The following is a 14,897-nucleotide window of genomic DNA, read 5'->3' as shown; positions in this document are numbered from 1 at the left end:
GACCAATGGCTCAATGGGCCAATAGGCATCTTGGTGAAAGAGAAGAAAGATAAGATTAAGCTTAGGAGGAGGGATTACCAAAAGAGAAGTTCCCTACACAAATAATATGTTTTTGGAATCATTCAGAAAGTAATACCATGCCATAATGAAGATTCTTCTTGTTTCTTTGTCTAGCATGAAAGAAGAATGCACAACAACACATTTTGGGTTTATTAGGCAATAAAATTTCACTGTTTTCATAAACATAACAAGATCTGGGACATTTTAAAAAGAGCAATCAAATGCTTTATCTAATGCAGCATCATTTCACTTCATGGTAGTATTATTTGATAAAGTACAAATTCCCACAACGCATGCTCTCATTCATTTCATAAAGACCACGACAATCTGACGAACAAGGGAAATTGAAGACCTTGGAACTTCAAAAAGAATATAGCAACCAAAATAAAATAGGCCTAAATATGGATTATGTCAACAAGTTTGAAATATTGTCTGACATATGAAAGCACAAAGGTCTAGTTTTCAACCAAATCCACTTATTCAACAGAAGTCTTGGTGGAAAACTGTAAAACAGATGGTGTCAGGGTTTCAGAATAATAACAAGGTTTGAGTCCAACATTTACAAAGAGCAAACCTGTATCACAAACACATAACCAGGTACCAGATTCGATGACAAAACAAAGTAATGATAATTGACTTTTCACCTCCTGGAATCACTGGTTGATCATTTGCATGTATAAGAAAATGGTGGCAGTGTTGAAGAGGACTTGACAGAATGACAGAAGCATCAAAGTACATGAATGACTATCCCAATCTCTGTCGTGATCTTCCCAAAAGTCAAAGATTTCTTGTAAAGAGTAATGGTAGACAGATCTCGTGACTAGATCACTGCCACTATGGACGTGGTATCTTTATGAAGAAGATCCCAGTTCAGAGTGGCTAAGCCAGCGACATGATTTATCAACCCGCGTGACATAGTAAAATCTCTTAAATCCATGACTGAAAGGAAAGTTTTTGCTTACTATGTGAGATAGTAATAGATAGGTTTCATACAAAGAAGATACACCAACAAGGGAGCCTTGTGAAACAAATGGATTTATATACCAAATGCATACAATTTGTATTTATCTTCATTGAAAATTCAGAGGATTACTATAAGGTTGCTATTACAAACACTTAGAGCGACAAGAACATACTATCACAATTTTAGCCAGAGAAGAATCTTTTCCATGACTGCCATGGGAGAAATCCGCCTGTCGATATACAAAACCAATTCAGGACACGAATGCTAACCAAGCAATCAAGATGTCTATCTTATGGTCAATTTGAACCTAGAAACCTCATCAGTTTAAAGGAAAACCACTTTGTTAGAGTGTTGGAAGCATGAATTCTACCTAGCAGTTCAGGTTATCAAGCTGATCTAAGTGAGAATCACTTTAACTTCTAGAAACAATAAGAAGCAAAACAAAATCCATATGCTCATATAAATCCACAAGTTCGGCATTCACCAATTTCATGACATTATGACCTACTAGGAGCACTTATTTGAAACATACCACAGCGAGGACATCGGAAGTAGTATTTTTCTCTTCGAACTAGTCCTGATCCACGACATACTGTGCATCTTTTCTGCTCAACCTGCAGAGAAATGTATCATTTTTAAAGATTAAACTCCGCTGAATAATACATTTAGCAAGGAATATCAATTTTTAGTTATCATATGCACATGCTGCAGCATTGAAACTGGTTGTTAAGCAACACAATAATAACCCGACGACTTGATAACATCAACAAGTCAAAAGAGTGAATTGCTTAAACTTACTATGAACTCAATTTTCTGCACACTCTACCATTTGCTGATAAGTTAGAATCCACCCTAGAATTTACAACGGTTCGTATTGTATAATCTCAATTACTGTCATCAGTAACCAACTCTGAGCAATTTGATTATAATTTAATCTGTGGCGATCATAAGTAGGAAGTACATATTGTTCAATCACTGTAAACCGTTTGTTTTTCTTATTCTTTCTATGGATGTGCAAATATCTGTAAGTAGTCCTTCATCCTGAGCAATTTGATTATAATTTAATCTGTGGCGATCATAAGTAGGACGTACATATTGTTCAATCACTGTAAACCGTTTGTTTTTCTTATTCTTTCTATGGATGTGCAAATATCTGTAAGTAGTCCTTCATCCTGAGCAATTTGATTATAATTTAATCTGTGGCGATCATAAGTAGGACGTACATATTGTTCAATCACTGTAAACCGTTTGTTTTTCTTATTCTTTCTATGGATGTGCAAATATCTGTAAGTAGTCCTCCATCCTAAGATGTCACATACAACCCTATAGCAACAACCAGGTTACCCTCAACGTGCATTTCTTCAGTTACATACAGTTTTCGACACTTCCAAGGTATTTGGTGAACCTGAAGTAATTCATCAGGTGTAATGAAGACAAGCCCTCCGAAGGGAGACTAATAATATGAAACTCAACTATTTGTAGCTACAACCATACACAATTCATCCCAACTCCTAGCTTGGTTTATTCTAGAGAGCAAACACTTTCTGAACCATCCATTCCCCTTCCCTAATATTTCACATTCTTTACAATCAGTATCCAAGCATACCACGAATTTAAGTTTCATCACCAACCCTAGATGTTACATTCTTTAGATTCTCAGATTCAGTAGCATTTTGTTGCGGCTTAGCAATAGACTAATATAATCAGAATTTATAATCTAATTACATGTTAACATTACACCAAACAAGCAGCTATAAGAGATTAAACATCATAAACTTACAATTCTTTTGCTGAATTCAATTCCTGCTACCACGAAAGGTATAACTCCAGCTAAACATATTCAAAAGAGATTCAAACAATTTAGCTTCAAAGACATTCAATGCAAAATCAAATTAAACCCAAAGTTAGAGAGAGGAATCAAGTCCAAAACCTAGAGTTCCAACAATGATTTCCCATGTAATCTCAGCTTGAACTGGCTCAAATGTTGTAACAGGGACTTCATTAATCGCCTTGATTGTAACGGGTAATCTTGTAGCTACTTTTGCTCTATTACGATAAATAAAATTGGGGCTTTGGTTTAAATTAGGGTTTAGTCCTGTTCTATGAACACTTTTCAAACTGCTTTTGAAAAAAAGAGTCGTTGAAGGAATTGAAACTTCCATTATTCCTTCCGCAGTTGCGCTATACAGTGAAATCCAAAACTGACTCCATGATGAAAACTGACTAGTTCTAATGTGCGCAGTAATCTTTCTTGGCGCCTAAAAGTGACCACGTCGATGTTTCGAAAGATCTCGCTCCTAAGGCTTGTGGTTTAGACGGATTGTAATTTTGATGTTGGTGAAGAAAAACACGGACTAGACCTACATTGCCGGCCATACATCTACGACAAATGTTGTTTGCTATACTACTTATTTCTCCGAGCTACCCCTGCATCTCACCCAAATGGATTTATATCTTCTCCCCCCAAAGTATTATTTTTTTTTTTTTTTTTTATAGTTCTTAGTGTGATATGATTCGAACCTTTCTTAAGACTACCAAGCCCTCTCGAATGAGTTCTACCGTAGAAGCTAGTCCCCCAAAGAATTCGAGGAATGGTATCCTCACCTATTGTAATAGCCTAATCGACCCTCGACGGAAATTTAATGGTCAAGTATAAAATAGCGTTACTTAGAAATCATTAACTTGACATACCAAAATTGAGATAGTTTGGATTCCATTTATAAAACTTGCTCTTATGTATCTCAGAATCCAATTCGTTTGTACGATGTTACGGTCAAGCTTATAGATATTTTTATGAGAAAATGGGTGAAATGGACGAAAAATTGATAAATCTGGTCGTGCTGGACGAGTAAGATTTTGCGTTTGGTGATATGGACAGGAAAAAATTAAATAAGAGTTTGACTGTTGTACCCCTGAACGATATCCCGTTTTCCTATTATACCCTCTCGAAAGTATCGATCATCTCTTGTCTTTCTTCACTAGTAGAAAATATGCTCCATCGTTATCCATTCTTCACTAATAGAAAATCTAGCAGAACTTTCTCTTCTTCTACCTCAAATTCTTCTTCGCCACCACCATAACCCATCAAATTCTATCTTCCATCTATATTAACCACCACCATCACCATAGAAACCAAAAACTCTCATTGGGTTCATCTATATTAATCACCATCACCACGACTTCAATCAGAAGTGTCTATTACCACCACAACCAAAACCCTGGTTCAATTCTTCTCTTAATCATAAACGACAAGGTAATTACTATCTCTAACAATCAATTTTAGGTTTTCTTTGTAATTTATTTTATAATTATGAAATTGGATTCATCTGCATATGAAATTGATTCTCTCTAAACCGTTTAAAGTATGATGGAACTTGAATCATCCATCCAAGTTTACAAATTTTTCATATGTATGTTGTGAAATTGGTTTCATAAGAAATTGATTATCTCTAGCCTGGTTGATAATAGAAATGTACTCATGAACTACACTATTCGTACCTGACCTGGTTGGATAGTCTTTTGTAATATAAATGTACTCCTGAACTACACTATTTGTACCTGACCCGGAAATGTTTTCATTTACCCATGAGAATGTTCGCGCCTTTAGGGATGACCCTGAAAGAATTAGGGACGACCGAATAAGATAAAAGAAGTTGAAAATACTTATATGTCCCTTCATAATCGGTAGTTTAGTTTGTTTTTTTATCTGTCGATTGTGACTATGTTATTCTCTTCTTTGAGAAATTCAAAATTCCATTGGTTTTGAAAATTTTGAATTTTGGGCTACTACCACAATCGGTAGATAAATAACATCACGATAGATAATAAACATCAGGAAACAACCGATTGTGCAAATAGAGAAATTCAAAATTCCAATGGTTTTTGAAGATTTCGAATTTGGGACTACTAGCACAATCGGTAGATAATGAACATCACGAGACCACCGATTGTATTATCGGTAGATAATAAACATCACGAGTCTACCGATTGTGAAAACAAAGAAATTCAAAATTCTATTGGTTTTTGAAGATTTCGAATTCGGGACTACTAGCACAATCGGAAGATAATGAACATCACGAGACTACCGATTGTATAATAAACATCACGAGTCTACTGATTGTGAAAATAGAGAAACTCAAAATTCCATTGGTTTTTGAAAATTTCGAATTTGGGGCAACAACCACAATCGGTAGGTAAAGAACATCACGAGAATACCGATTGTATAATCGATAGATAATAAACATCACGAGTCTATCGATTGTGAAAATAGAGAAACTCAAAATTGCATTGGTTTTTGAAAAATTCGAATTTGGGGTAACAACCACAGTCGGTAGATAAAGAACATCACAAGACTACCGATTATATAATCGGTAGATAATAAACATCACGAGACTACCGATTGTATAATCGGTAGATAATAAACATCACGAGTCTACCGACTGTGAAAATAGAGAAACTCAAAATTCCATTGGTTTTTGAAGATTTTGAATTTGGGGCAACAACCACAATCGGTAGATAAAGAGCATCACGAGACTACCGATTATATAATAAACATCACGAGTCTACCAATTGTGAAAATAGAGAAACTCAAAATTCCATTGTTTTTTGAAGATTTCGAATTTGGGACTACTAGCACAATCGGTAGATAATGAACATCACGAGACTACCGATTGTATAATCGGTAGATAATAAACATCATGAGTCTACCAATCGTGAAAATAGAGAAACTCAAAATTCCATTGGTTTTTGAAGATTTTGAATTTGGGGCAACAACCACAATCGGTAGATAAAAAACATCACGAGACTACCATTTTAACTACCGATTATAATTTTCGTAACACAAACCAACATACATCAAACTAAACTACTGATTGTAGTACTGTCTACCGATTATTGGGGGCATTTTAGACATTTCAAAAAAAATTAGATAAGGGGTGTTTTTATTTTAGTTTTGAGTGACCTTATTTTGTCTTATTAATCGTCCCTAATTCTTTCGGGGTGGCCCCTAATGACGCCCCAATAAGAATTGCCTTAACCTTCGCATTTGGAAAAATAAAAGTAAAACAGAGCTAGCGTTTTTCACATGGGTATGTTTTAGTGAGAAGACGAGCACCGAGCAACAACACTTCAAAGTACTGTACTCCCCTCGTTCCTACACCTAAAATTACTGTCCTTTAACACCAAACCACAAGTAGATACTATCTTTTTGCGCCATTTTTATGTGTGGCTAAGAGCAACTGCAGTGGACGACTAAACTCAAATTTGGTGTCGAGTGGGCTGGCGTAGTGGGACGAACCATCGATCAAAATTTGATCAAAGAGTAAAACTCGGACCAAATTTGGTCGGCGAGTAAGACCAAATCCAAATATAGTCGGGCGTTTATATAATGTCAGTCTACCCGACGGGCGTTGGTATAATGTCCGCCTGTAGCCGCACGTTCGTAAAGTTAACGCCTGATGCAGGGCGTTGGTATAATGTCCGCCTGGATGGGGCGTTGGTATAATGTCCGCCTGAATGGGACGTTGGTATAATGTCCGCTTGGATGGGGCGTTGGTATAATGTCCGCCTGGATGGGGCGTACGTAAAGTTAACGCCGGACACCCAGGCGTTGATATTGTCATGATCCCACCTTCACAAAGTTTTGAAAACTTTGCTTGGGGTGTTGTCTTTATCAACGCCCCATTTTTTATTTTTTTTTATTTTTGAACCCGGGCGAACGTATAATCTCCGTCCCACACACCAGGCGTTGCTATAGTTCACGCCCCATACAAGCGTTATCTTTATCCACGCCCCATACCAGGCGTTATCTTTATCAACGCCCCATGCCAGGCGTAATCTTTATCTACGCTGGACGATGAAGCGGACTTTATATCAACGCGCGACCAAATTTACTCGTCACCCGCTACGCCACAGGACGAACTAAACCCAAATTTGATCTTTTTTTTTAGTCTTTGGTCTTTAGTTATGCTCGCACCATCGTGGACGCTCTAAGGATGACAGTAATAACGGCTTCTGGTTCAGCTTACTAAACCCTAAAAACAAATTAAACAGCTCAGGTTTTGGATTTTTGTCAATTAAACCTTAATCAACAAAACCCACCAAAAAATGAAGAAGAGGATAAAGATATTCTAAACTAGGGTTTTGAATATTCTATTTCCTGTTCCTCTAATACTTCTTCTTCTTCCCATGGCTGTTATCTGTTTTAACTCTAAACTTATCCATACTTCAACTCATCCTCAATCATTTTCTTGTAATCCTTCTAGGTCGAATTTCAATGATGAAACTGCTACATTGCTAAAGACTATTAGAGGTAAAGGAGGAAAACGAACTAGTACTAGTAGTTTTGTTGTTCTATCTACTCATTCAAACCCTAGAATTTTAAAGCCTAATTTAAGGTCTCCATATGGACAAAGTTTGTCACCTTATGATAGTGATGATGATGGTGAAGAAGAAGATGATGACATTTCTGAGGATGAGTCTGATGTAAGTATTCCTTTCTTCTAAATTTTGCTTAAATTTTAGTGGAGTGGTCTCTGGTATGAATTATGTGGGGGTAGTACTACTACATTATATGTGTCTAGATAACATTACGCATTCGGAGCTCACCGTCTTGTTCAATTAGCTTAAAGTTTGCATTTTCAGTGTTAAGGGTTTTCAGCTTAGTTCTATGGAGGTTCGTTACCCAATTGTGAATGAATGTTTGTTTAGCTCAATGTTAGCCTGTTGTAGTGTTGTTCTATAGTACTGAAATTGAGCTAATGACGGTTTTGAAATGGGAAATTTCACCATTGTCTTCCGTCTACGACTAATATAGGCTTTAATGGAGTAGGTGTAATTTGATTGTATCTTTTGGTTGAATCAGCATATACTTGATTGGATCTTAATTTTCTCAGGATGAATTTGGTGAGGATGAGGATTCTGAGGAGGACTCAAAGAGCTTCTATTCGAAAAAACAAAGTAAATCTAAACAAGGTATGCTGAAAGAACTCTGAAAAGGCTTCTAATTTAATGATTTATCTTCTAATATAGGCTTGATTTTTTTTTCTTCCATTGATTTTCAAATATATGTATCATTTTTTTTCTTCTAACGGATAAGTAAATAATACAAAGTACAAAAAATCTGCCAATATTGACACAGGCAACATAAGAAAACCAAAAACTCTATGGGAACAGAGAACCTCATTTAATGGAGTTAGCATTAAAGGTACAAACAGTCGAATGGATGTGAGAATTGGTAAGCGTAGCACTGAGGAGGCAAGTTTTGAAAATTATGATTCAAGTAGATCGGAAGAGATGGGATCCTTCGATGTTAGCGTAGAAAGAAAGGTATTGTGCACTATACAAATTCTCATTATGCTGACTTGCCGAAATGTTTTGGTGGACAAGAGGATGGTACAGTAGAACTTAACTTGCTTTTCTTATTTTGCTGTAGAAGAAGAAGGCGGGAAAATCTACTGCCAGTAGGTTTTCTCAACTGTCAAAAGAATTAGATTTGGATGAGAAATGGATTCCACTTCTTGATTACCTTACCACATTTGGCCTAAAGGATTCCCATTTTATTCAAATTTATGAGAGGCATATGCCTTTCCTTCAGATTAATGTGGCTTCGGCTAAGGAAAGGTTGGAGTTCTTGTTAAGTGTAGGTGTTAAACATAGAGATATCAAGAAAATACTTTTGAGGCAGCCACAGATTCTGGGGTATACCGTAGAAAAGAATATGAAATCCCATGTTGCATTTTTGACGGACCTTGGTGTTCCAGATGCCAGAATTGGACGGATAATTACTGCGACTCCATCCTTGTTCTCCTACAGCGTAGAGCAGTCTCTTAAACCAACTGCTAGGTATTTAGTTGAAGAGGTTGGAATAAAAAGAAACGATTTGGGTAAAGTTGTGCAGTTAAGTCCTCAGATTTTGGTTCAGAGAATTGACAACACATGGAATACTCGCTTTTGCTTTCTCTCGAAGGAACTGGGAGCACCCAGGGAAAACATAGTAAAGATGGTCAAGAAGCATCCCCAACTTCTTCATTATAGCATCGAGGATGGAATACTACCAAGGATAAACTTTCTCAGGAGCATAGGAATGCGTAATTCAGAAATAGTAAAAGTACTAACAAGCCTTACGCAGGTATAATGTCTGTCTTTTATCATACCGGACTATTGTGCCACCAATAATTATTTTCTTCATTTCTCTATTGCCTTTCGAAAAATCCACATCATGGGAGTTTGGAAGTTAAATTTTCCCTTTCTGAATTGGTTTAATAAATTACTTGACTATGTTTACAGGTGTTATCTCTATCACTTGAGGACAATCTAAAGCCTAAGTATTTGTACCTGGTGAATGAGCTTCGGAATGAGGTGAAGTCCTTGACCAAATACCCTACATATTTGAGTTTGTCGTTAGACCAGAGAATTCGTCCTCGACATAGGTTTTTGGTTTCCCTAAAGAAAGCTCCAAAGGGGCCATTTCCTCTGAGTTCGTTCGTTCCAACAGATGAAAGCTTCTGTCAACAATGGGGAACTAGTATTGATTCATATATGGCATTTAAGCAGAATTTACTACTGAAAGAGTTTGCAAATAAATACCAAAGAAAGGGTTAACGGAATTAGTTACTTAGGGATCCTAATGGTCTTACCAACAAGTCTATCAACAGAAGTTCTTCAAGAGTATGGGGTGCTTCTTAAGGCATGGCGATTTTGTATCTGTTCAAGAAGCTCCATTTTGATACTTAAGGTTTGTGTTATGCTCGTCTTACTTTTTTAGTTAGTGCTATGTATTTCCTGGTCTGGTTCGTTTTTTGTTTTTGTTTTTACTTTTCCAGGAGATGGTTTCTAACACAGAATTATTAACCAGGAGCTGCCCTGGCTTTATGTATGCATAAGCTTCACACCGACTGACTCAATCATGTACAAGCGGGTTCTTTTTGAATAACTATCTAAAGGTTCTAGTATGAAGCAATCCAATTAACGAACTTATGAGGTAAGTTTCATTGAGAACACTTATAGTTTAGCTATTACAGTAGTATAAAGTTATTTTTAGTTTAGGCAACCACTTTTGAGGATACCAAACACATCCTCATCCATCCCAGTGATAAAGTCCTGCCAATTGCACCAGTGACCGCTCACCACCCATTAGATGGGTGGAAAACGGTTATGTGAGCCCTCTCCTTAAAAGTTGTTATACATGATAATATTCTATCGGTATATGTCTCCTTAGAAGTTGGTATATATAATAATGTCTAGTATATTTACTGTACGAGAAAGACGCTGTGGCCACCATCTAATAATTCCATGTTAGCAAGCACATAGGTAAAGTATGCCATTTAGACAGTCTCAAATCATCTGGTCCCAGATTACTGAATTTCTTCTTGAATCTCAATGGTGCAATATGTAAGGCTGTGTATAGTATGTACAAAGGTTGATAAACTTCATACTACCCTTTTCAGGCTAGTGTATTGTTCGCCAAAGCTCATTTGGAAAGGTTCTGATGTAGCGCATGTATCTCGCAAGTGCACTTTCATACTTCTATACTTCCTTTTGGTCACACTCATTTTGTCCAACTTACTCGTGTGCTTATTACCTTGATGATTGTAATTAAAAGACCATACACAATTTTGATCTTTTTTGTATCCCTACCCCTTTATATAAAGTTTATTTTCTTTTTTAATTGTAATGTTGATGTCTGTAAGAAACATACAAACATACTAGTTATACTTGAATGGCCTGTGAAATCTGTCATTTTCAAAAATTGAATTGTCTGTTACCAGCTGAATTAATAGGGGCTCGTTTCAGTGACTGTTGCGGCGTCACAGTGGTAGTTTGCTATGAATAATTGTATCTTTGACCAATAAATTGATACATTTCTTCCCAGTAGTGATATAGCGTACTCAGTGTCTACAACGTGGTAGTTATCAGTCTGACATTCCCAGACAGCACTGCATCTCTTGGATTGAATTTCAGGTTTTGGTTTCCTACATCACTATCCTCCCCAAGTATGGCACGATCTGTTCTTACGTGGATGACACGTAAGCTTGGGTGACTGCTTGGGCCACATATAGTGTTTTCAGTTCCTTTTGTTGCATCCATTTGGCCATTTAACTTTGAAATATGGTTAGGATGAAGATTAGAAGATTCAGAATTCCCGAAGTCAACTTTTGAAAATGTCAAGCTTATATCCATGTATACTTAGATGTCAGCTTCACATTGTATATAAACAATGTTAGTAAATACAAGTGAAAAACATTTCAAAGAATAAACTTCTTAGTTGGACTAGAATCTAGATAGAACTACTATATTCGGAAATGCCCATACAGAAGTCAAACTCAATAGTGTTCTTGACACTAGCCAGGTTATTATTGAAAAGGAAAATGGTGGCAGAATCATAAGATTTGGAACAAGAGATGGAGAACAGTATATCTATGAACTGATTTCTGCAGGTATCTTAATTTATTTGCTGTAATTTGCATATCTCACTTTTTACGTTTCCCTTGCTTTGCGGGCTAACAACATCCCATATTGTACCTTAGAATAAATCGGTAATTTTGAGTAAATATAGATTAGAAACAAAACAAGAATGACCAATGATGTTTGTCATCTTCATATTGTTTATTGTAAGTTGCTCGAAATGGAAAAAAATCAAGGTGCATATTTTGGTGTTAGTTTTTAAACTTTAATCTTTGTTTTCTTCTGTTTAGCTTTGGATAACCCACTAATCCAAATTTTCCTTTTGACTGTTTCGAATACTTTGGCTCTTGGAGTCACTTAAACAATAGTCTGCAGCGCTTGGTAATTGGCATTCCCTGCCAACTTACTTCACCCTAACAGCGTGTTCGATTGAGATAATCGGTCGTATAATAATCCAATTACCTGTAATTGGATTCCTAGAATCGAATTATAGGGAATCACTTCACTGATTATAGATAAAGGTGTTCGGTTGGAAGAATCCACTAAACTCATCAGGAGATGGATGTATACCACACAAGAAGTCTTTAATATCCCAAATCAAAAGGATTTCCTGGTTATGAAATAATCTAAACTAAATCCATCAAACCAGAAGCTATAACTTCTGATAATGAAGATTCATAATCAAACGAGAAGAATCAACGACATTATTAAACTTTTGTATGCATCAAAATAGCAGAACGAAAATTCTCGAATCTAGATTGAAATTATTGAATCTTATATACCATCAAGGGTTTTTGAGTAATTTTTAAAGATATGATAACTGATTCCCGAGAATCTGTTTCCATTCTACTCATTATACGCTGCAATGGAATTCAAGGATTTGAAGGGAATCCGATTCCCGTATAATCTGATTCCGGGCCCGACAACTCTGTTCGGTTGGGAAAATTGGTTGCATTACCTTGTAATCCGATGACCAGGGATTAGACTCTCCCAACCGAACACGCTGTAAATATAAAAAAATAAAATTCCCTATCAACTTTTCTCTTGTTTTATGTTAGGGGGATTCCCCATCAACTGGGACCTTAATGAGTGCATTTCTCAATTCGAAATTAACAAATAAATTAGTCGGTCAGGAATTGATTTGTAATATCTTTCTTTGGTTCTACTAAGAAGGTTATTATTGGGGCGTCACATCCTATTAGAGGGACGTCAACTAATAGGATAAAAACGGGTCACTCATAAGTAATATCAAAAATACTTATCTCAAATAATTTTATAATAACTAAACAATTCTTATTTAGTTAATTTTAATTTAATTTAATTAGATAAAAATTAAATTAATGAATTTTGTTGTATACTTGGTGAATTCTGAGACAAAGTTTTTGTGGGAAGAAAAACTGGTCGTAAAATAAACTTCTACGGTTGGAAATATTCCAAACCTGGACGTAAAATCACTTCTACGGTTGGAATTAAAAGGAACCTGGACGTAAAATGAGCTTCTACGGTTGGAACTAATTCAAACCTGGGCAAATAAAATTCTACCGCTAGAATTAATCCAAACCTAGACGTAAAATCACTTCTACGGGTTGGAAATAATCCAAACCTGGACGTAAAATCGGATTCTACGGTTGGAATTAAAAGAAAAATGGACGTAAAATCGGATTCTACGGTTGGAATTAAAAGAAAATTACGTATTCTACGTAAAATTACATGCAAATAAAATTCTACGGTTGGAATTAATCCAAACCTGGACGTAAAATCACTTCTAGTTAAAAGGTAATCTAGACATTTTGTATATGTGTTAGGATATCGCATAACCACTTTTTTGGACATTAAGAATCCAAGTGAATCCCCTCTATTGGAGTGTGACTCCCCAATAATAGCCTTCTCTACTAAACATATAGACATATCTTTGTCGGGTTAGGTACCTTTTGCTTTCTTCTCTACTAGTATGAAATTCTAAATCAGTCGCCTACGTTGCTAATTGGGTACCAAAATTAAAATAAGACGAAGCAGTACCCAGTTCTTCTTATCCTCTGTAGAAAATCGGTACCTCTTCAGCAGCATTGTTATGTAACAAGCTTATTATAGGGGCGGCATGGTTTATTAGAGGAGCGGCATTGTGATAGTAATTCCCCTTTAGTTGGTTAGGGGATGTCCTAAAGGGGATGTAAATTGACTAGATTACCCTTTTCACCTTAAATCAACCAAAATCAAATCAATTTTTTTTAAACCTAATGAATCAGAAAAAATCAAATCAGTTTTTTCATCTTGTTCTTCATCTTCTCTTCTCCTCCATCAACCGTAACCTCCATTAAAACTGAAAATTTCATCGTCTTCGATTAATCGGCGATTTGGAAAAACCCAGTTAGGATTTAGTTTTATCGTGTTGGATTTAAGTTAACTTTGTATCAAAAATTAGGGTTTTGTATGAAAATTGAAATTGAAATTTCTGGTTGCATGTGAGTTACGGTTGGTAATAACTCAAATACGAACCGTAATTGTAGATTGGGTTGATGTTACGGTTGGTTTTAACTCAAATACCAACCGTAAGTTCTTAGTTTTGAGAAATATGTTCAGTTACGGTTTGTATTTGCATCATATTTATCAACCTTAATTGAGTTACGGTTTGTTACTCAAACAACCATATCAACCGTAAATAATCTTGTGTCTTAAGAATTTATCAAATAATGATTTACGGTTCAAAAGTTAAGTTGACACACCAACCGTAGGGTAGTTACGGTTGGTCTCGATTCATTAGTTACCAACCGTAATTTATTTACGGTTGTTGTCCAAATTTAATTACCAACCTAACTGGTTTTACGATTGGATCTTCCCCAAATTTAACCACTTACAGTTGGTATTCGATAACTCTTAGTTACGGTTGGTCACGAGCAAAATTGCAACCGTAAGTTCTTCTGAAAATTTAAAAGTTTTGATTTTGTTACGTACTTTAGATAATTTTGAGCGAGAAAAAGATAATGGGATCTAATTTAGAAGTATACCGCGTCACTGAAATCACTCATTTTGGTTCAGTGAATCAAAATCTAGGGTTTCACAAGTATCACAAAAGTTTTTATTTTTCTACTCTTCTGAACTTTTTTTTTTACTTTAAAAATATGATTTTGTTTTGATTTTGAGTTAATATAAGTGAAATTAATCATTAACACTAAACTTGATTATCATCATTAAATTAGGTTATCAATAATAAAGATTAATTTGTCATTTCTAGTTTTTTTTATAAGGGACACCTTGAATGATCATGTAATGATCCTTTTTGTCCTATTAGAATGTCGCCCCTCTAATAAAACAGCATGAACGATTACTAATGACAAAACTTCAGTCAAGTGAGCATCAACTTTGTTCGGCTCCAAATGCTTAGACAGGATGGACTCCATGTTATATCCTTATCCATAAAACTGTAACATTATGATGTAGGACTCCTAGTTAGTAAGTTCGCGAATGATTC

At 35.8% G+C, this 14,897-nt stretch overlaps 2 protein-coding genes across 4 annotated transcripts; one reads left to right on the top strand and one right to left on the bottom strand.

Moving 5' to 3' along the window:
• Window positions 1–338: 338 nt before the first annotated feature.
• LOC113333126 lies at window positions 339–3,357 on the bottom strand. Of its 2 annotated transcripts, none has more exons than XM_026579624.1 (4): window positions 2,955–3,357; window positions 2,805–2,854; window positions 1,557–1,638; window positions 339–999 (listed from the first exon to the last, which is right to left on the bottom strand). In XM_026579624.1, exons 1-4 carry the CDS (start codon window positions 3,184–3,186, stop codon window positions 881–883), a joined length of 483 nt encoding a protein of 160 aa, XP_026435409.1. In that variant the 5' UTR covers window positions 3,187–3,357; the 3' UTR covers window positions 339–880. The 2 variants fall into 2 exon arrangements, with proteins under 2 accessions (XP_026435409.1, XP_026435418.1); XM_026579633.1 differs by lacking the exon at window positions 339–999 and adding an exon at window positions 1,038–1,253 and having other exon boundaries at window positions 2,955–3,356.
• Window positions 3,358–7,089: 3,732 nt separating this feature from the next.
• On the top strand, window positions 7,090–10,764 carry LOC113302612 (transcription termination factor MTERF9, chloroplastic-like). 2 transcript variants are annotated; one of them, XM_026551565.1, is made up of 7 exons: window positions 7,090–7,507; window positions 7,918–7,996; window positions 8,163–8,350; window positions 8,460–9,152; window positions 9,311–9,758; window positions 9,879–10,004; window positions 10,471–10,764. In XM_026551565.1, the coding sequence occupies exons 1-5, from the start codon at window positions 7,211–7,213 to the stop codon at window positions 9,623–9,625; spliced, it is 1,572 nt and encodes a 523-aa protein (XP_026407350.1). In that variant the 5' UTR covers window positions 7,090–7,210; the 3' UTR covers window positions 9,626–9,758; window positions 9,879–10,004; window positions 10,471–10,764. The 2 variants fall into 2 exon arrangements, with proteins under 2 accessions (XP_026407350.1, XP_026407345.1); XM_026551560.1 differs by having other exon boundaries at window positions 8,457–9,152.
• The last annotated feature ends 4,133 nt before the right edge of the window (window positions 10,765–14,897 follow it).

This window comes from Papaver somniferum, chromosome 1, assembly GCF_003573695.1.
Source record: "Papaver somniferum cultivar HN1 chromosome 1, ASM357369v1, whole genome shotgun sequence".
In the NCBI taxonomy this organism is placed as follows: Eukaryota; Viridiplantae; Streptophyta; class Magnoliopsida; order Ranunculales; family Papaveraceae; genus Papaver; species Papaver somniferum.
The sequence above is the reverse complement of the archived record's forward strand: the minus strand, read 5'-3'. Positions and strand labels throughout refer to the sequence as shown.

Excerpts from the sequence above, each read along its gene's own strand:
- LOC113333126 (XM_026579624.1), bottom strand. The coding sequence starts at position 3,186 with ATGGAAGTTTCAATTCCTTCAACGACTCTTTTTTTCAAAAGCAGTTTG. Across the intron at positions 2,855-2,954 it reads AATCATTGTTGGAACTCTAG|CTGGAGTTATACCTTTCGTG; the intron begins GTTTTGGACTTG and ends GAATATGTTTAG. Across the intron at positions 1,000-1,556 it reads CTTCCGATGTCCTCGCTGTG|TCATGGATTTAAGAGATTTT; the intron begins GTATGTTTCAAA and ends CTTTCCTTTCAG.
- LOC113302612 (XM_026551560.1), top strand. The coding sequence starts at position 7,211 with ATGGCTGTTATCTGTTTTAACTCTAAACTTATCCATACTTCAACTCAT. Across the intron at positions 7,997-8,162 it reads ACAAAGTAAATCTAAACAAG|GCAACATAAGAAAACCAAAA; the intron begins GTATGCTGAAAG and ends ATATTGACACAG. Across the intron at positions 8,351-8,456 it reads ATGTTAGCGTAGAAAGAAAG|AAGAAGAAGGCGGGAAAATC; the intron begins GTATTGTGCACT and ends ATTTTGCTGTAG.